We start from the raw sequence: 20,627 nt of genomic DNA on the forward strand, positions 1-20,627 counted from the left end.
TTTTTTTTTTTTTTTTTTTGCAAATCATATATCTGATTAGGGACTTCTATCTAGAATATACAAAGAACATTTGCGTTTCAAAAGACAAATGAACAAATTAAATTAAGGGAAAAAGATCTGAGCAGACATTTCCCTAAAGATATACAGATGGGCAATACACACAGGAAAGGATGGTCAACATTCTTAGCCATCAGGGAAATGCAAAATAAAAAATCAAGAAGGCCCCACTTTCCACCTACTAGAATGGCTACAATTTAAAAAATATATAAATATAAATATAAAAATACACACACACACACACACACACAAGTGTTGTCAAAATGGAGAAATTAGAGCCATAATCCACTGTAAAATTGTGAGTGCAAAAGGCTGTAGCTTCTTTGGAAAACATCTGGTGGTTCTTCAAACAGTTAAATATAGTTACCATGATCTGGCAATTCTCCTAGAACATAAGAGAACATAACACAGATCTACACTGGAGGTTGTACACAAACCTTCACAGCAGCATTATTCATAATAGCCCACAGAAACAACCCAAATGCCCATTAACCAATAAACAAATAAATTAAAGGTAATATAGCCATACACTGGAATATTATTTGGGAGTGAAAAGGAATGAGGTATTGTTGCAAAACGGATGAACCCTGAAAACATTAAGTTAAAAAAAAGCCAGTTACAAACCCCACATTTTGTATGACTCCATTAATCCGAAGTGTTCAGAACAGGCACATTCATTAAGGGACTAAGTAGATTAACTGTTGTGAGGGCTGGAGCAATGGGAGGATGGGGAGTAGTAACAACTGAGGGATTAAAGCTTCTTTTGGAGGTAAAAAAACATACATATTTAAGTTGAACGTACCTATCTCCTCAAACACTCATCATTTCTTTATAATGAAAACATTTTTTAATCCTTTCGTCTAGTTTTTAAATACACAGTCCATAATGATGATCTGTTATCACTCTATATAGTACAACAGCACACCAGAACTTCTTACTCTCATCAAACTAACTTAGTACTTCTTTACCAATCTTTCTCATCCCTTCCATCTTCTCTAATATTTCAAAATTGCTTGTGGTGATGGATTGTAATTCTGTGAATACAGTGACCCCTTTCAGATATACTGGCTCCCCATCCGTGGATTCAATCAATCATGGATGGAAACATACTAAAAAATATTACATCTATATCAAGTAGGTATAAACTTTTTCTTGTCATAATTCCCTAGACAATACCATATAACATATTTACATTGCATTTACATTGTATTAGATAGTATAAGTAATCTAGAGAAGATTTCAAATTTATGGGGTAGGTTAAATGTAAATATTAAGCCATTTTATAGAGGGGGCATGAACTTTCGCAGATTTTGGCATGTCATGGTTTTCTGGAATCGATCTTCCATGGATACCAAAGAATAAGTGCACAGTACAAGCCACTGAAGTGTACGTTTTATTTATTTATTTATTTATTATTATTTTTTTTTTTTGGTACTGGGGATTGAACCCGGGTCCTTGCACTTGCAAGGCAGGCCACCAAACCACTGAGCTAAATCCCCAGCCCTGAAGTGTACGTTTTAAATGGTGAGTGAGTATATGTGAATTATACCCCTAATAAAGCTGTTAAAAATACAAACAGATCCAGAAAGGTTATATAAACCTGTGCAAGAAACAAGACTTATTAAGGCAGCAAAAATGGACTTGTTCCTTTTTTTGTAAAAACTCCCATATCCCATATCTAGTTACCTGACTTGCCTATGCTTACTTCCACTATCACATTAGGGGAGAGAAGACAATTTTCATATTTCTGCTTTGTTCTTATAAAATGCTTGGTACTAAATAGACATCAGATATCAGCACCCAGAGTTCAAAAGACTGGAAAATGCATAAACAGGTTAGCTGGGCTCTTTATAATGATGGGCCAGGTTTAGGGGTTATGTCTGTGACCTTAGCAGTGAGTTCTAGGTCTTTGGCAAGAGCCTGGAACACATAAAGGACTCAGTTGTTTGAACGTGGCATTACATTTAACCTGACCCAACAGGTGGTCTCTTTAATAACACCACTCTCAAGCTCATGTCAATGCCTTATCCACGTTTCTGTGGGCCCACTAAACAATGGCCACCAGAACTATACTTCACCTAAAGTCATTATTTGTTACCCAATTTTTACGTAAACTACATTCTTCATACTAAGAAAGTTACATAAACATGTTGAACATGGTGGTACACGCCTGTAATCCCAGTGCTTGGGAGGCTGGGGCAGGAGGAACGTCATTTCAAGGGCAGCCTGGGCTACAGAGTGAATTCAAGGCCAGCCTCAACTATATAGTGAGATTTTGTCTCAACAACAACAACAAAAATAGAAAGTTACGCAAACAGTACTCCAAAGGCTAAAATATGCACCTGCAACAGATTGAACAAAACATAATTAGCACTATATAGTATCTGACTGCAAACCGATTCTCTGGAACATCATACAAAAGTTAAAAATGAATGGCAGATATCACATGGCCTGGTGTCCCAGAATATTCAATAGGAGAATGTCACCAAGTTCTGGCTCAGAATCTACTCTTGTCCTGCATGGTCTCTCTGAAACCATCTCTTCATGTACCCACTGTCTTTGATTCCTAAATCTTCACATAGAAGCATCCAGGAATTAACTGCCAACTACTGAAACGACTGGAGTATTTCAAGAAGAAATAATGAAAGTTTGGGGAGAAGTCAAACGGTAGCGTAATGCGAGATGGAAAGAAATTTTTTGTTTGTTTGTTTTGTTTTTTTGAAACAAGTTTTCACTATGTAGTGAGACTAACCTGGAACTCACTGTGTAGCCCAGGCTGGTCTTAAACTCACAGTGATCCTCCTGCCTCAGCCTCCAGAGTGCTGGGATTATAGGCGTGCACCACCACGCCTGGCATGGAAAGAAATTTAAACTTTGTTTTCTGTGTAAGGATTAAATTCAGAAAGGCAAATCTATACTTATAAATGACCTTCCCAATTCACTTTATTTGGGACCAGAAGCAAAGACACAGTTGTGTACACTGCACTGGACTGCAGTCTTAACATATGTCTTCTATGAGAGGTGTGTGTGCAAGTGCTGGCTTCCCCACTAGGACTATGAGTTCCCTGAAAACAGAAACAACAGTTTATGCGTTCCTATGTTACCCAGGCTCTTAAAACAGTGCCTTACCACTGCAATCATTTAATAAATGTTTGTTCAACTGTAAATAGCACTACTATGGGATCCAGATAATCTTTAGCAATATCCACCAAATACACTGAATAAATACATTTCTACTGTATTTATTATGTGAGTATGCTTTTTACACGGAACAAAAGACTGACTATAAGGAATAAAAAGCTAATTAAAATTTCAAAGTATGAAAACTATGTGTAAGCATTCCAAGGACTTTGGTAGAGGTACAATGCTGGCCAATTTCAGCAGGAAATCAGACGAGATTGGGTTTGTTTGGGGTAGTATGGCCATAGCCTCAGAAGGAAATTAAAGGAAGACATAGGCTCCCAAAAGGCCAGACCTTGTTCGTCTAATTCATGTGTAGGTGCTCTATTCCTTGGGCCAAGATCGGGATCTAATTTGGTGGACCCTGGGCACACAGATAAACCAAACTAATTCTAACTTCTGGGCTTTCAAATTAAATCTAATCTTTTACTATTTAAGACGTGATTAAAGACTATACCCATTATGAACTTCACAAGGAAAAAAAAAAGTTCAAAGATTCTCAGCCTCAAACAAAAAGTTGTTTCCATCTAGTACTAATAAAAATTTAGATAAAATGTCTTCTACATGTTCTTTTGTTTTCTCTAAGCTGCTTGTTTAAAAATCTATTAGCTTTGGGAAGTGAGAGAAGTGTTATTAGGGAATTGATCATGTTAGAGTATGCTGTGATGCTAACATCACAGGCTGCATTTTCCTGGTGCTTCTTGGCTCTTAGAATGACTTCATGCTCTTATCTTTAGTTTCCCTCCTACCAAGGCCACTGTGGTCGTTTTTATTATTTCATTCGATCTGAGAACTTTGTACCTAGCTCCGCCTCCCTTTCCCATTTTCTAGAAGAGATAATGTTTTTTATTTGAGATCTTCTCATCTCCCCTTCCCTTCCCTTCTCTTCTCTCCTTCTGCTTCTTCTTCTGCTCTCTCTCCCTCTGCTCCCACCCCTTGAATAAAATCTCCAGTCGGACCTCTCAGGGTGTGTGTGGCCTAGTTGTTGAGTACTACTATTCCCTTTCAAGAAGAGGTATTCAGGGAGACAGAGACTTGTTAAAAGACAGGAGAAAACCCCAATTCTGAGATGTATACACTCAAAGATTAGAAAAATAAAGCAATAGCTCCAGCTAACATCTTCAGCTAAGAGGTTTCACCTACTCCCCACTTGCCTTTCTAACCAACTAAGTTAAAATTCTATTGATATACAATTTGTGGTAAGAGTTCTGTATTCTATTACCAGTAAGAGCCAAAAGAAGAGACTGAATTTCATAGACGACCTACCTATTTTTAACTCTTAAAAATTTGAATACTAACTGTAGAACTCAAAGATGGGTTACAGGGAGCAACTGAAAATGGGTTATTTGAATAATTGTAACACAATGATAGAAAAACAGCCTCTAATTTAGAACGAGGCAAATAATCTATTTTACATTTTAATTAAAATGTTTACAAGTAAAAGTTTCTATAAATCTAGTATACTTAAATAAAATAAAATAAAGCTTAACTATACTGCTAGAAAAGTGCCTCATGAATGGAAGGCTTGAACTCATTGCTTCTGAAAATAACACATTAAATGCCAAAGGTGACTAGAGCCAGTCCCAGTTCCCACAGCTAGTCCCAGCTGACCTTTCCTCCTCCGTCTCTAATTCCATCTCACTACTTCTCTGCTTGCTCTGTGTACAGCTGCACACAATTCTGCAAACACAAAGTCTTACACGAGCCTTTTTGCCTGCCACTCTTATCCAAACTTGAAGCTCCCCAGTCCTGTACTTGAACCCAGACTAAACAGTTTACTTCCTCTGGCAAGATGCATACAGTAGCCAAGGCTCAGTTTGGTACCTGGCTTTTCCTTTGATGTGAACAAACAGGAAGTGACTATGCCAACCACAGAGAAAGAAATACATGCCGGCCTGTCTGGAACACTACAGAATGGAATGCTTTAGATACAAAGCTGATGGTAGGAGTTTTTGCAGTGCTTTGTCAGATGTGTGCCTGAATCAGTCAGCAGTGGGCCCACTTTAACCTGCATGGGTTGTCACAGTATAAAAATCACCAATGCCCTCCGCAACGCTACCATCTCCGTTCTCAATCCTCTTCATACAAGCCTCCCTCCTTCAGACCTCATCCAGCCTTTCTTTGCCTTTTCCATGTTCATATACCTCCTATGTAAGTCTTTTTCTTCAATTTACCACGTACCACACCAACTTCACTGTTTTAAATCAATTATCCTCACAATAAGAACATAGCTAGCTTCACCTGTAACTCATCAGGGCAAAAATGGACTCACAAGGTTCTCCAAGAAATGAGCAGGTACAGTATTCATCCTTAGGCTGCTTGCAGCCCTTCTTTTTCTCCCTCAGTGCTGGGATCTAACCAAGGGTCTCAAAGGCCAGGCAAGCACTATGACAAGGAGCTATACCCTCCATCCTCAGCCCCTCAACTCCTATGGCTATAACCATACACAGACCTTTTAGAAAATGTTTTTATTCTCTTTATCCTATATTTCAAATCTATGTGTTTCTGTCTTTTATTACTTCCTTACATTTGCCCTAATCTGCCCTAATTGTTTTCTAGACAAAACAATGACAATCCTTTTACCTTTCAATCATGTAGATTATGTTTATGCCTTTAATGAGATATAATTCATACAGAATTCAAAGTGTACATTTCAATGGATTTTAGTACATTCACAGTGCTGTGCAATCATTATCATAATCAATTTTAGAACATTTCCATTACCCCAAAAGAAACTCTGCCCATTTAACAACCACTTTTAATCTTATTATACTTCACTCCCACATTCCAGTCCTAGGTAACAAGTACTATACTTTACTTACTGTCCTTATAGATTTGTCTATTCTGGACATTTCATATAATGGAATCCCAGGTGATCCTTTCTGCCTGGCTTCTTCCACATAAGATGATTTCAAGGTCATCTCGGTTCTAGCCTGTATCATTGCAATACTTCATTCCTTTTACTGTTGAATCATATTTCATTGTTTGGCTATAACACATTTAATTTACTGAATCATTAGCTGACAGACATTTCAGGTGATTTACTTTTGGCTATTATGAATAGGTTGCTATGTAAGTTAGTGTAAATGTTCTCGTGTGAAAACTTTCATTCATCTTGAGTATTGTTACGGATTGAACTGCGTCCTCCAAAAAAGGATACACTGAAGTTCCTATCTTCAAATCTCTGAATCTGACCTTTTGTGAAACAATCAAAGTTAAGATGAGGTCACTAGGGTGGGCCTTAATTCAATACTATTGTATCCTTACAAAAAAAGAAAGAAAAATTTGAACAAGAAACACCAATACTCACTGAAGAAGACCACATGAGGAGATAGGACTGGAGTGATGCTCCTACAAATCAAGGAACACCAAAGACAGCTGATGGTCCCCAAAGGCTACACAGGTAACAGAGGATGACCTCTTAGAACTACATGAAGTATGGATCCAACCCTGCCAACTTGGAACTTCCTGCTCCCAAATTAAACTTCTGTTGTTTTACATCAACCAGTTTTGGGCACTTTCTTAAGCACCCCCACCCCCGGAAACTGATAAAGCATACACTAGTGTCCAACTGCTCCAACTTAGGGTACCTCTTCAAACCTTTTGAAGAACTGCTGCATTATTTTCCATAGTAGGCATGCTGTGATTAAATTATTTTTCAATGAATTATTAATGGCTTCAAACTTTCCCTAAAATTAGAAAATCCAGCTTTTCTTTCTGTCTAACCTTGCCCTCTAGAGGTAATCTGCCCATGACAGGTCTCTTTCACCATTGGGTTAAACCTTGCTATTTCCTTAAAAACAGCAGAAACAAATAGTTGGATTAGTAATGCAATGGAAAGAGGAGACATCTAGAATATGCTGTTTGGGGCTACAGAGCAATCTTAGAATTAAACTTGAGGACAGATGAAGAGCATAGGGAAGGTAGTGCCCCCCCATCCCTCCCTCCCTCTTCTTTTCAAAGGAGGGATGTCTTACTGAAAAGGAGAAAAAGAGGATCCTGAAGGAGGTAGTGACATTTTCTGTGGGGAGGGAGGCTGGCCACAAGGAGGTCTAAGGCTCATCTCTAGAAAAGGCATTGATGTGGTTGGACAGAATATATCTTCCAGCAGAAACCATGAAATTCTGAATTTCAGTTTATTGTCCTAATAGGTGCCTCGACTCTTTGTCACACAATAAAGTCCATTAATGATGAAATTATATAGCATTTTATCAAATACCTGATTACTCTGAACAAGGAAGCAGCCGAATAACATATATATTATATGTGTGTATGTGAATATATGAAGATAGATATATCTCCAAATAATAAGATTTATGCCTACAGGCACACAAACAGATCAAGTGCTATGTCTGGCCAATCAAGTTATTAACAGCTAATAAAGTCTGTGGATTTCAGACCTCAGCATGATTAATGGATGTCAGGTATTCTAGCAATGATGTGGCTCTTGTTCATATATAAAAACTGGGGGAAAATAATCACATGCTAAAAAGTTTACATTAAAATCTTATAAAGAACATTTCATTTTCTTACCAATAACCTATTTCCACTTATTTCACATATCATATCAACCTCTTCATTTTTTTATAGCCTCTTACAGAAAAGTAAATCAGAATGGAGAGGAACAATGCAGAAATACGTTCTAATACCAGGCAGCTAACTGCCAGCAGTGATGTAGACAGAAAAACACAGAGCAGATCACTGAAAAAACACAATATCTGGGACCAGTGAAGGGACAGACGGGGACAAAGTCTCCTCAAGGTTGTCACATCACTGGTGAACTAGATTTCTCAAAAGACTTCATGCTACTGAAGCAGAAGATAACAAAATAGTACATTAAAAACATAACACCAAGTTGTTGAAATAAAAATAAAGCTACTGACTATCTTCAAACATTCAGAGTCAAGATAAATAAACTATTGGGTTTTTTTTTCTTCTCCCCCTTGGAACTTTCTCCTAATCAGTGACTGCCCAGTGTGGAAAAAGAAGATGTGAACAAAGAATTGTTCAGAAAACCTAGGTCTAAAAACACAGCCCTAATTGTTTAAAGTTGGAAGAAAGTGGGCAAAAACTGAAATCCAGTTTATTTAACTTGAAAATCTCAAATAAATGTATTTTCAACACCATTTTTACAATTTACTCCTTTCCTTGCCTACTTTCACCTTATTACAACAAAACACATAATCCTTTTAGATCAGTGTTTCTCAAAATCTGGAGTCCCAACCTGCTGCAGTATCAGCTGAAATGCAAATTCTCAGGTTCCACTCCAGACTTAGTATTTCAGAAACTGCAAGGATGGATCCCAAAATCTGCATCATATTGAGCACTCAGAAGACTCCAAAGCTTGTTTGACTCTGCAGGCTTCTGCTTCGACAGAAGAGGCAGATAGAAGGAAAGTCTGCTATGTAAATGCATTATTAACTTAACCGCTAGATTAAGGCCCAGATGTAAGACAACACAACCTATAATAAGCAGTACATAAAGGTGGTACCTTCCAGATGTTTCAGGAGGGCTCTACTGCTATTTCCATGAGCAGATATCAGAATGGTTTTGCCTTTCAGTACTTCAGGAGCAATCCTTTCGTTCCAGTAAGGAAGAAGTCTCTCCAGAACATTCTTTAAGCTTTCAGATCGAGGCAGCTGATCCAAGGGAACATCACACACTTTGTACCTCCGGTCATTGTAGATTTCATGGTAGTAGGGATGTGACTCCTCGATGGGAGGAGGGGTCACATTGTAGCTTCTTCTCCACAGCCTCACTTGTTCTTCGCCATGATTCAAAGCCATCTTCTCCCTGTTGAGCCCAATCAAGGCCCCATAGTGACGCTCATTTAGACGCCAGGAACTTTCCACAGGGACCCATTCCTGCCCCAACTCTTCCAGGATCAGCCAGGCTGTGTGGATGGACCGATTAAGGATGGATGTGAACACCAAGTCAAACTCAAAGTTTAGTGCTCTGAGTTGCTTCCCACAATTCCGAGCTTCGTCCAATCCTTCACTGTTAAGTTTCTGATCTACCCAGCTACAAAATCGGTTTTCCTTATTCCAAGCACCCTCTCCGTGTCTCAGTATAATAAGTTTGTACTTGGACATACTGATGGCTGGGCTTCCCTGTGACTTTCAAACAGGATGCTGTTCAAGGTCAGCAATACATCTAGAAAGAGAAAAAAAACAAAAAGCACAAGCTACATTATTTATTCAAACAATTACCTAGGGGTGGCAGGCAGCACAATTTCACAACAGCTAGTATCTAAACTCAGCTGAAATTCCTTTGAGCAATTTTGATGTCAGATCTCTGTATTCATACACTGCAGCAAGTATATACTCATTCTCCAGATAATTACAGACAAACTAATTACTTACATTTTCTAATGCCTGTATAGTCTGTTGATTATATGACATAAAATAACAGAACACTTCATTCTAATGCAATGCTGTTTCCACCAGATAAAACAGCTGTTTATGCTTTCAGGAGAGAGGACCTAATAGATGGACCCAAAGATGTCTGGAAGAATGACTCCTGTCTGGGTGGGGACGTCCATTTCCTAGCAGCTGAGTCTACACTCAAGGCAACTTTCTCACTTTGTTTTTCCTCTGGTGGAAAAAACAAATCCTGCCTTCTCATTATGGAAGTTACTAAACATGTTAACTCAGTAAACCAGCACTTACATTCTCATCTGTATCACTGACTGGTGGCAACCAGCTCTTCAGTGCTATGGTCCATACTACACACAAGCAAATCAAAGGTATTTGCGACACATTGGTTCAATACTGAAACAGCATGAAAAGTGATTTAAGGTGACATTAACACCCAAAGCGGTCGTCACCTAAACAATCTTTCACCTGCCTCAAGATACAGCTGTAGGCAGCAATAAATCCGGCTGCAAAACAAGTTATCAAATGCAGGCAGCTGAGAGACACTGTCTGGAGAAATAGATTAATAGAAGGTTTGTGGGAGTGGGGACCACACTGATAAAGAAGCCTGCCTCCTCCTCCCTGACTGTGCAGACAGCCTACGTACACCAGCCACATCTCAGCAGGAGGAGAATCTAATAAATGGGATGAAGAGCCCTGCATTTATGCTGTGGGCTCAAAGGCCTCAGGGCCCACTCTGTTTCCCAGAAACATGAGCAGACTGGATGGTGCCAGCCTAGCCTCACTCTTCTCACTGAGACACAGCTCTAGTGGCCCAGCCCTCTGCATCTCCACCACAGTGTTTTTCTATACCAGAGAGTACAGATTGCATGAGCATCAAGGCCTGGTCTTCTGCCACTCTTGGCAACTTCCATTAACTGGAGATATTCTGTCCCACTTCACTGTGATTCACACACAGTTATATAACAACCAGTGACAAAGTTCAATGGAATCTGGCTCCAGTTTCTACCCTTAGTAATTCTTAGAAATTCTAGAAGACTTAGGAATAAGGGAGGAAATCAGATCAGGGTGATTTACAACTATTACGTTTTCCCCAAAATAAGACCTAACAGCCTTGAAAACTAGAGGTCAAAAATGCCAGCCCCCATTAGCCTATTCTTGCCTTACCTGCCATTACAGAGTAGTCAATGAGCAGAGAAAGAGAAGAGTGAGGTTTAATCTCCTGCATGACACTGGCCATCACCATGGTAATAACAAGCTAGGGTTTACTTTCCAGTTAGGTCTTATTTTCAGGGAAACACATTAGTGGCAAGGTCACAACAGTTGGGATTATGATATACCTTTCCTGCCAAACACCAGATTTGAAGCTTTGGTGCACAGGGAGCAAGGAAGTCCCATGTGCTCCCAAAGATGATCTGAAGACCTGGGGCTCAAGGTTGAGAATTTCCAGGGAAGGGTCACAAAGTCTCTGCCCTCAGCCTAGGAGGGGCATTAGGGTGGCAGAACAAAGAAGGGGACAAGGGCCAGGGATTTAGTTCAGTGGTTCCACTACCTGCCTTGCAAGCACAAGGACCTGAGTTTCATGCCCGGTACCAAGAAAAACAAAAACAAAAAACAAAGAAGAGGACAAAAGTCTGGACTGTGGCTTGTCAGGTGACTGCCTGGCCCTAGAGACAGAATAATCATGAGGCTAATGAAGCTCCATCTATCTTCAGGGCCCTCACCTAGGGGAGAACAAGTGAGTGCTGGGTGTGTAATACCCAAAGAAAGATATTTTTATATTGTCTCTTTAAAAAGCCCAAATCCAGCAGGTAACAGCAGCATCAGGGCCAGAGAACTGGACCCACTGTTTTAATAACTGTAGTGGAGGAGGAGATTGGAGAAAAGAGAAGCCATCAACTGTTCCTCTGCTTTAACCCTTAGTTTGCCCTGCCAAATGAGAAGCCACCAGGCTAAACAGTTAATGAAGTTATTTTCTCTTCAAATGAAGAAGAGTATGGTGGACAAATTCTGCAAGCAGAAGCACTTCATCATCTTTTGACTATCAACAGTGTATAGCAATAACATCAAGGAAATAATGTATTAACATCAGGTACCTACTGTCAAAGCTTTGTAGGATATTAATCTGCTATATTTGCTTATTTTGTTTAAAAATAAGGCAAATTCTGTTTTTACTCAAACTACATATATATATAGATATATATATATCTATATATATATAGATATATAATATATATTATTAGAGTAGAGGAACAGTGCTATAAGCCACAAAAACTGCAAATATACACCTTCCCTCACTGTGCTATATAGAACGGAATACAGGGCTAGGTACTAAATTAGTGTGTCTATCTCCAGTAAACAATACTTCCCTCTCTTTTCCCTGGGACTATCAACTATTTTCCCTATTTACCTAGCTGCTGAAAATGTGCAAAGGAGTGAGACCAAGTGACATCAAAGCAGTTTGTACCATTCTGGAGAACCTAGCATGTCACTTGACACAAGGTACTTAGTAGGTGTTTTGAATGAATCAAATTCAGCTAGACAACAATTCTAGGTCACGCTACTAAGGCGAATGTGTGACAGTCCCAACAGTAACCACCAATGTAAAAACAGTCAGGGCTGTTTTTAATAGACAGATGTGAATTAAGTCAAGAATCTCAGTACATTTAAAATGGTGAAAAGAAGCAAGAGTAATTATGCACTCTAGTTTTGTGCCTTGTATTTCTGTAAAGGTTAGTATAGTCATGATCTCTACAGAGAAAATGGAAATTCACTTGCTCAAAAACATGTGGTCACTAGACAGCCATCTGGAATAGTGACCCAGGCCTTCTGCCTCTAGTCCCTAGCTCTTTCCTTCTTACCTTTGAGGATTTCATTTTTGGTTTGGGGCTACAGGCTCATTTGGCTTCACCACATAGGTGGATCTGCAGTCACAGCTTGCCCTTCCAAACCTAGGCTACCACTTCACAAAGCGCATTTGTGAAGGAGGGCTCGGCTCACACTGTTCTGCAGACAAACCTCAAGCCAGAAAGGCAGGCCAAGCAGTAATCACCCCTGCTTGCAGAGACCTTCCAAAGAACAGACTAAACCTTCCTCCCCCAGGGAAAAACTGCTCCTTTTTATAACCTCAAGCTTTGTTTCTTGTTTTATTTTCAGTAAAGCCACAAACCTGCAGTTGGTTCTTAAGGTTCCTTAAATAAGTTTCCTTAAATAAATATCCCTTAGCAACTTACTGAGACTTAAAATCTTATTTTAATCAATAACACTTCAGGGGCCAGGGATTTAGCTCAGTGGTTCCGCCACCTGCTTCACAAGCACAAGGACCCTGAGTTTGATCCCTGGTACCCCCCAAAAAAAAAGAAAAAGAAAAAAGTTTGTGACAATCAATAACATACTTCATACCCCCCAAAAGCCACATAAATTATTGGATTATCATTCCCCAGAGGTTTCTTCCACTTTAAAGTTATGCTGTGGTTTGAAAAGAATGGTTACTAAACAAAGGTATCTTCCATATGACTCTACCTCCTCCTCCTCCTCCTCCCCACTCTTTCTTCCTTGCACACATTACTTTCTTAGTTGTCTGACACCTGACACCTAATGTGTGCCTTGCCTGCTCTAATGAAATTGTTTCTTACTAAATGAAAACATCATCTCTTAGGACTTGCACTGCTTTAATCCCCTGGAGGCTAACGACTTCCATCAGGGAAAAATAAATCTGCAAAGATTTTTGGTGTTGCATTTCCTCCAGCTCTTCTGTTACTCCTGGGGTTGCGTTGCTGTATTTTCTTACCCATCTGTGATGACGATGATGACGATGATGATGATGATATTAACCACAGGACCTAACATTCATAGAGTGCTAGAGTGTACTTGGAACTGTTTGAACTTAAAATCCCTCTCCATGGAGTAGGTTCTATAATTACCCCTACAGAAGTAGATACAGAAACTTAGGAGGAGTTAACTTTCCCAAGTCTAACTGGCAGAGCTGGATTCAGTCTCAGGCAGCTGGCCCCAAAGCATAAGCCTCTATCCTCAGTTGTTGGAAACCCAACTTTTCTCACTATTTTAATCACATTAAAATGAGTGATTCATAAAATGAAAGCCTCTAATACTCCAGTCTCCCTAACCCAGCCAATTAATTCATTCTTCAAACATGATGCAAAATCCCATAGGCACAGCACCATGGTAGGCCTGTGAGGAGTACAACGTGAATTATGTTTTCAAGAAACCAATAAGGAAAGTTGATATGTGTGTGTGTGTGTGTGTGTGTGTGTGTGTATCACTAAAGCTGAAAGTAATTCACACCATGAAAAGCACTTATTCATAAAGGAAGTAGGAAGAAAGAAGCAACTTCTGAGTAATTTCAGAGCCACTGAACTATTTGGAAAGATAGTTAAGATTTAGATTTATAGAAAAAGGGAAATGAATTCTAGATTAAAGGAACAATGAGTCGAGGCAAAGGAACAGGTGCTTTAGAGAATAGCAAGCCCATCAAACTGGCTGGAGTTATAAGCAGAGTGACTATACATCCTCATTTGCCTTGAATAATATTGCTTTAGGCACTCGGGACCCTTTCACACTCAAGTATCCCATTTGGAAAATTATATGGTTACCCTAAGTATAGGGTATAACCAGGAAGTAGGAGAAGACTAGTCTAGAAGGTAAGACTGACTAGTGGCCCAAGGAAGGCCCAGTTGCCAAGGATGCAGGCTCTTTTATAAATTGAGACACCATTAAAATTTAATAGTATGCATTTTGAAAGGACCAGGCAGCACTTAAACAGAGAAAGACAGGAAAAACCAGAGGTGTGATCTCGTAGTTGCTGTAAGGTTTTTGCAATAGTTTTGGTAACATATAATGAAGACCTGGACCAGGATAATGGCTATTAAACTGGGATGAAGGAGATAAAAGTGAAAGATACTATAGCTCAGTTAAAATGTTAACAACTTTTTTCTGTAATAGGGCAAAGAGGAGTTTTGGAAGACTCTTGTCATAATTATCTGCAATTCTGTCATTGTAGTTGAAAGCATCTGTAGATGGATTAGGCATAAAGGAACAGGTGTGGCTGTATTAAAATAAAACTATGTATAACACTAGAAATTATAACTTCATACAATTGTCATACACAAGAAATTTTGTTCTTATTGGTTTAACCTCACTATTTAAAATGTAAAACTGTTCATAGCTTGTGGGCTATATAGAAACAAGCAGTGGGCCAGAAGGCTTGGTGGTATGCATACACTTTCCTACCTGGGTCCTGTCCTTAGATCTATTAACTACATCAGGATTTTTAACCTTAACTAGGACTCCTGTCATAAGATACATTATTAAATTGCTAGATTTATTCCTGGTCAGAACTGCAAAGTACCTTTAGTAATGGAATGTTAATCACAATTTTTTTTTATTCCCTCACTGAAGAAAATACTGAGTACATCTAAATCAGTCTAAGTTTTGCTTAATTGATTTAGGAATGGGTTCAAGATACAACTATAGGAAAAAAGTGATTTGTCTTGTTACACTCCAACATACAATCTGCCATTAAGACATGCTTTACCCCTATGAACCATCTTTATATATTATCCCACAATGCTTCACACTTCAGGTGAATGCTTGATATGAGGCGGGTGCTAAGTAATGGCTTTAGCAATAAAGAAACACGTGGATGAAGGATAAATTTTGCAGGTGACATATTACTTTCAAAGATTTTTCACTATCTATGTTTAGAAATTTCATCTGGATTCATTAAGCCATATAATTTAATGTGCTGCATCCTGTCTATAGCTGAGGTTCACCTTGTCTTCCAAATTAACCATTTTAGGTCATTGCTTCCTCCTTTCCCCAAGTGTTTGAAAATTAATGTCAAATGTCTAATACTCTAGTATCACAAGACATGCAAATCAAAGGGTCAGGTCCAACCTAAAAACTCAGTTTTTCTTCTGTGTCTAAAAATTGAGCAAGAAATCTGATTCACAATACAATGTCAAGTAATATAAAATAAGGAACCCCAGAATCAGAATCACTTTGACCCAAAGCTTACATATAAATATTAAATATTCAATTGTTTCCCCAGACCACTCAGATATTTTCCTTGGTCCAAATTCTCAGTGCATAGCTTTGAGCAATTCAGCTCTCATTGAACTAGGAATCTAACTGTATAGAAAATGGGCTGATTATACTGGATAGCAGAGAGAAAATGAGGTTCGTGATGTCTTGGATGAATTAAAAAGAAATCATTCTCAAGAGAAATGAAATCCAGTGCTTAGTTCTTTAGAGCTTCAGGTATCCTAATGAAATATGCCTTCCCCCAAGTCATGTTCAATATTAAAAGTTCAAACATGATAAGCACATTAAGACACTTAATATTCCATGGTCTATTATTTTAGAGCAACTTTTCCATTTGTGTTTAGTTATAAGAATACCTCTTTACAGTGGGAGCAAATGCTATCCCTCACAGATGTTTCAAACACTATATCCCTCTCATTCTCTAACATCCCTTATTGATAATTTGTTACAGAGGAACACACTACAGAGGAACAGCCTCTTCCTCATAGGGGAGGGAAAGAAGTGTAAGAAGATGCAGTTTTCCTGGGACCACAGTACTTGTTCCAGTCTGCTTGGTGCAAAAACATTGTACAAAACATTCCCCTGTCTCCTTCTTCTGGATACTTAATTCCCTAGAGTAGTAGCTTTGCCAAAACTAACCATATCCACCAAATTCCAAAAAACGTAAGTAAAAACAGCCCAGTTTTAAGCCTGGCCTTGCTACTTACTGACAATATGACCTTGAATGTTTTATATCCATGTAGATGACAATAATGAAACTCCTGTTCTCAAGGGACTGTTAGGAATATTGAATGAATTATGGTGAAGCATTCTACCAAAAAGTGAGAAGTAGAGTGGAGCAGACTTTTACTAATTCACAAATGCTGGCACAAATCTTAGGTCCATCAAAACCATCTTACCTGGCTGATGGTGCGGAACAGAAGCAAAATCTGGGAATAAAGTAAACTGAAGAGGAAGGTTAGAGAGTAGTTTAGATGGTGGAAGGAGTAATGTGTCAAATGTGGGTGAAAGAGGATGATGGAAAGATACAGCCCTAAAAGCATACTAAACACTAAGTAATATTTTGAAGTCTAAATACTTTTGTAAAGTAGTCAACAAATATATTTCCCTCATTCCTGTGGCCAAATTTCAAAGAATAGCTTTTTTGTAACATTTTTTTCCTGTTTCCCTACATAAACATCCTCTCCTAACAATTATATTCCAAGGATTTCAAGGAACTGTTCACTTCAAACATTTCTTATGTCCTATGCTCTCAAGGCAAGCCACACAAAAATGAATGCAGAGGAACTTGGATGTAACATACTGAAATATGCCTCTTAATGTCAACCAACCATAGGATAGAAGGCAAAAGAGGAAAAGACTAACAAATCTCCCCAAACATTAACCATCAAATCATTAAGGATGGCATTCTCTGCCACATTATTCTTCTGTACTTTCCAAGTTTTCCTACCATGATCTGTTTAATTTGCTTTAGGTTAAATATGGATACAAAATAGTATATCCTGGAAGCTGGGAACTTTTATATGCTAACACATTTGTTATAGAATATACTGCAAGGAGATGTTGCTTGCACAGCTGTAATAGAATTGGCTAATCATCTATGCTTTAAAACATACTTTAATACAATCATGAACCTGAGAAATAATCTAAAGCAACTTCTGCTTTTTTAAAGATGTGAAAAATGAAAGTCAGAGTTGAAATGATTTGTTTAAGATTACAGAAATAGTAGCAGCTTCAGGACTAAAACCAAGATGTGCTGACTTCAGAGTTTTCTACTATAACATTTGTTTTATGTTTCTCTACAATCCACCACCAAGGGAAAGGGTGTCAATCTATGGTGTGTGAGGTGCCACAGGAATACAAAGATGGATAATCTTAGTGGACTTGGGGAGATAGTTTTCATATTGACATGCGTCCTTTTATTATATATAAAAAATTAGTACCTACTGGTGAAATATAATGTTCAGGTCCACCTTCCGCTTCAGAAAGGGTCCACATTCACTTAGTTAATATCCTAGTATCACTCACAAGCCATAAATCCTCCAGAATTTGGAAGGGAGGAGGCAGGGGAATGGAAGTTAAACTACATAACAACCAATTATCCTTCAAAGTCTTACTGTACTTAATTTCAATTATGCATTCACTTTGACCTTATCTAATGTAATATACGCCCCCATCTCTTAGAACAGAGAGAATTACAATGACTTCAAGGGTTAATGCTTTTATGAACCTGTGATCTGGCTCCAAAAACCATTACACATATTCACCTCCTTTCCTTTCATGGCGTTGAAGTGTTCTGTTTGTTTTGAATCTATTTAAACTTTTAGGACCAAGCCTGCAATCGCCATAAATACAGTGACAGAGCCCTGAGAGAGTCTCCTAAGAGAGAGTCCTGAGAGGCCCTCCACACTTGCCTCACAATTCCAAGAAAGGAAAATTCATCACTCCTTCGCTTCCGGCTACTCTGGCCACCATGTCACCAGCGCCCAGGAGAGGGGCGCGGGGTCCCCGGTCCACCAGATTGGGGGGAAGGACCAGACTGGCCTTCCCGCACCCCACAACAGAATACTCCATCCTTTCAAAACGGAATGGTTCGCAAGTGTAACGTTCCTCAACAAACCACTCACCTGCAAAGAGGCCACCTGCAGCCGCCGCTGCTCCTCAGGGTCACAGAGCAGCCCGCTCCCTCTGCAATTCATTGCTGCCGCCGGCATCAACGCTCTTTTCTAGCCCCGGAGCTAGCCTGAGCTGGCCATACCGCTCTGCCTATTGGAGGACGCAGTTGTCATTCACCTACGGCTCCGCCCCGTTCCCTGGACTGGCGGAGGGCTTTTCCGTTTCCCAAATCCCTGGGTAAGAAAAGAGGCGCTGATTGGCTTGCTGAGAAGACGAGCATGAGTCTATTCCAGTGAGCGGATAGCTTCGGCGACAGGGGGCGGGCGTGGACGTAGGGAAATAAAAGAACAAACTCTCCAACGTCGCCCGGGCAATGGCAATGCCATGGGCTGGGAGAGGTAGTGTAAGGTTGACGTTCCAGAAAGCGTTTCGCGTCCCAGGGCCTGTCTTTGAGGAATGGTGTTAGAGGAATCTTGAAGGAGATGCAGTGATGTTTCTTTTACTTGGAGCATTTTAGGATTAAAACGTGGGCTGGACGGTTCTTACAGAGGAGTGCTTCTTTGACACAGATACGCGTGCTTTTAAGTCTTAAATTGCGATTCAAGCGAAAGCCTTTAGTGTCCAGTTTATAGACAGTAGATCATTCTTACTTTCCCTTACTGCAATGATAGGGATTACCCTAAGGCAGTTTCCTGACATTGTTTGAGATGGAGAAGAAAAGTCATTAACTCCCTAAAAGAACAAGGAGGGGCAGAGGGAATGGGAGAGTATTGTAAATTCAGAGGCCAAATCACTGAACAAGAGAAACCCGTGGTGATGCCGCCCACTCAATTCGGGGCATCATACATGGTAGGCAAGCCCTCTAGAACTAAGCCACATCCATAGCCCTTTTAAAATCTTGAAACAAGTCTTGCTAAATTGCCCAAGCTGGCCTCAAATTTGTTATCCTCTTGCCTTGGCCTCCGAATAGCTGGCCTTACAGGTGTCCACCACCATGCCCAGCACAGAGAAAATTTTCTATTGTAATCTTAAAAGTTTCTTGCATGGAGCACCCACCAACCTACTTTAGAGGATAAAGACAGCCATTTATAAGTGACAGTTTTATGGCACTTGACATTTAGGGACACAGACTCTGGATTTAAGGGCACCTGCTCATTGAATTTAATTCTACTATGGTTATAGGTGCCCATGGAATGCTAATTTATCACAAAAAACTTTAAAAATACCAAGCATCACCTACCCTTTAGAATCATTCACCAGAGTAGTTGGTTTATGAATAAGTGGTTTTGATATAAGATGGAAGCAATTTTATCAGTGACTGTATCGAGTAAGAAGCAAATTTTAGTCATGAGCACATGCAATATTTGTGACACAGATATGCATAGGGTCTAAAAGAATTTAAGGTGTCACAATTATCCTATGGCAACACTGTTTTTCCATAGTTATTTATGATAAAAGTATGTTGTCTTGGACCCTGTGTTCTAATTTGTTCCATGAACTATCTTCCTTAGGAACTTTCAGATGTTTAGATTGTGACTCACAACATTGCCGTAAAAGCCATGTAAGGCAAAGATGAATTCTAAAAGATATTAGACTAATAAAAAACATACTGCTTCACGGAGCTTAGAAAATAAACTCTAGCCCCTTATTTTACAGATTAATAAACTGAAAATTAAGTGATTTACTCAGAATTACTTAGTTGTTTGGGGCAGAGCTGGAACAAGAATCCAATGTTGCTAATTAGTAATTCTAGGAAAATTCTCTCTCCTGCTGTTTCCTTCCTCAATCCTCCTAAGAAAGCAATTTATTTTTAAGGATAAAGATGATTAATTTAAAACAAAATTCCATTAAGACCAATTATTTGGAATTCTGATATAGTGTAGATATTAGGAAAATAACTCCTATCAGTTCACTACTTCAAGCAACTTTTGATGTAGTCTCACTTTCATTGAAATAAAAAATTAAAAAGCAATAAATTATTACAGCCATCTTGCCTCTTTTTTTCTTTCTGTTATATGTGCATATCAAAAATATTAACCCATATGGTTAAAGATTGTTTTATTCATGACCTAAAAAACATACCACTTTATTATAGGATTCATATGTGGTAGAAATAATTTCCTGGCTTTGTATACAGAATTTCTAGCCTTCAGCCGGCCTCGTGGAGCAACGGTAGCACATCTGACGCCAGAATTTCTAGCCTTTTCCAGGAAAGACTGAGCTGGCCCATAAAGAATAAAGTGTCATCTTCTGGATGAGGCTCTACCTCTTCCTGAAGAAACGTTGTACCCCTTCCTTCAGCAAACTCCAGAGTTAATCCTAGCTTATAAGAGGACC

General features: G+C 39.1%; 1 protein-coding gene across 1 annotated transcript in view; it reads right to left on the reverse strand.

The window, feature by feature from the left end:
- Bpgm (bisphosphoglycerate mutase) overlaps positions 1-18,459 on the reverse strand; it is a 27,100-nt gene extending 8,641 nt beyond the window's left edge. Inside the window, exons 1-2 of the mRNA XM_010616151.3 lie at positions 18,302-18,459; positions 8,729-9,390 (exon numbers count right to left, since the gene is read on the reverse strand). Of these exons, the coding sequence (XP_010614453.1) occupies positions 8,729-9,329 (601 nt within the window). The 5' untranslated portion in view covers positions 9,330-9,390; positions 18,302-18,459. The remainder of the gene's footprint in view (positions 1-8,728; positions 9,391-18,301) is intronic.
- Between the last annotated feature and the right edge of the window lie 2,168 nt (positions 18,460-20,627).

The sequence above is a fragment of the Fukomys damarensis genome, unplaced genomic scaffold (genome assembly GCF_012274545.1).
Source record: "Fukomys damarensis isolate Sample0158 unplaced genomic scaffold, DMR_v1.0_HiC HiC_scaffold_16, whole genome shotgun sequence".
NCBI lineage: Eukaryota > Metazoa > Chordata > Mammalia > Rodentia > Bathyergidae > Fukomys > Fukomys damarensis.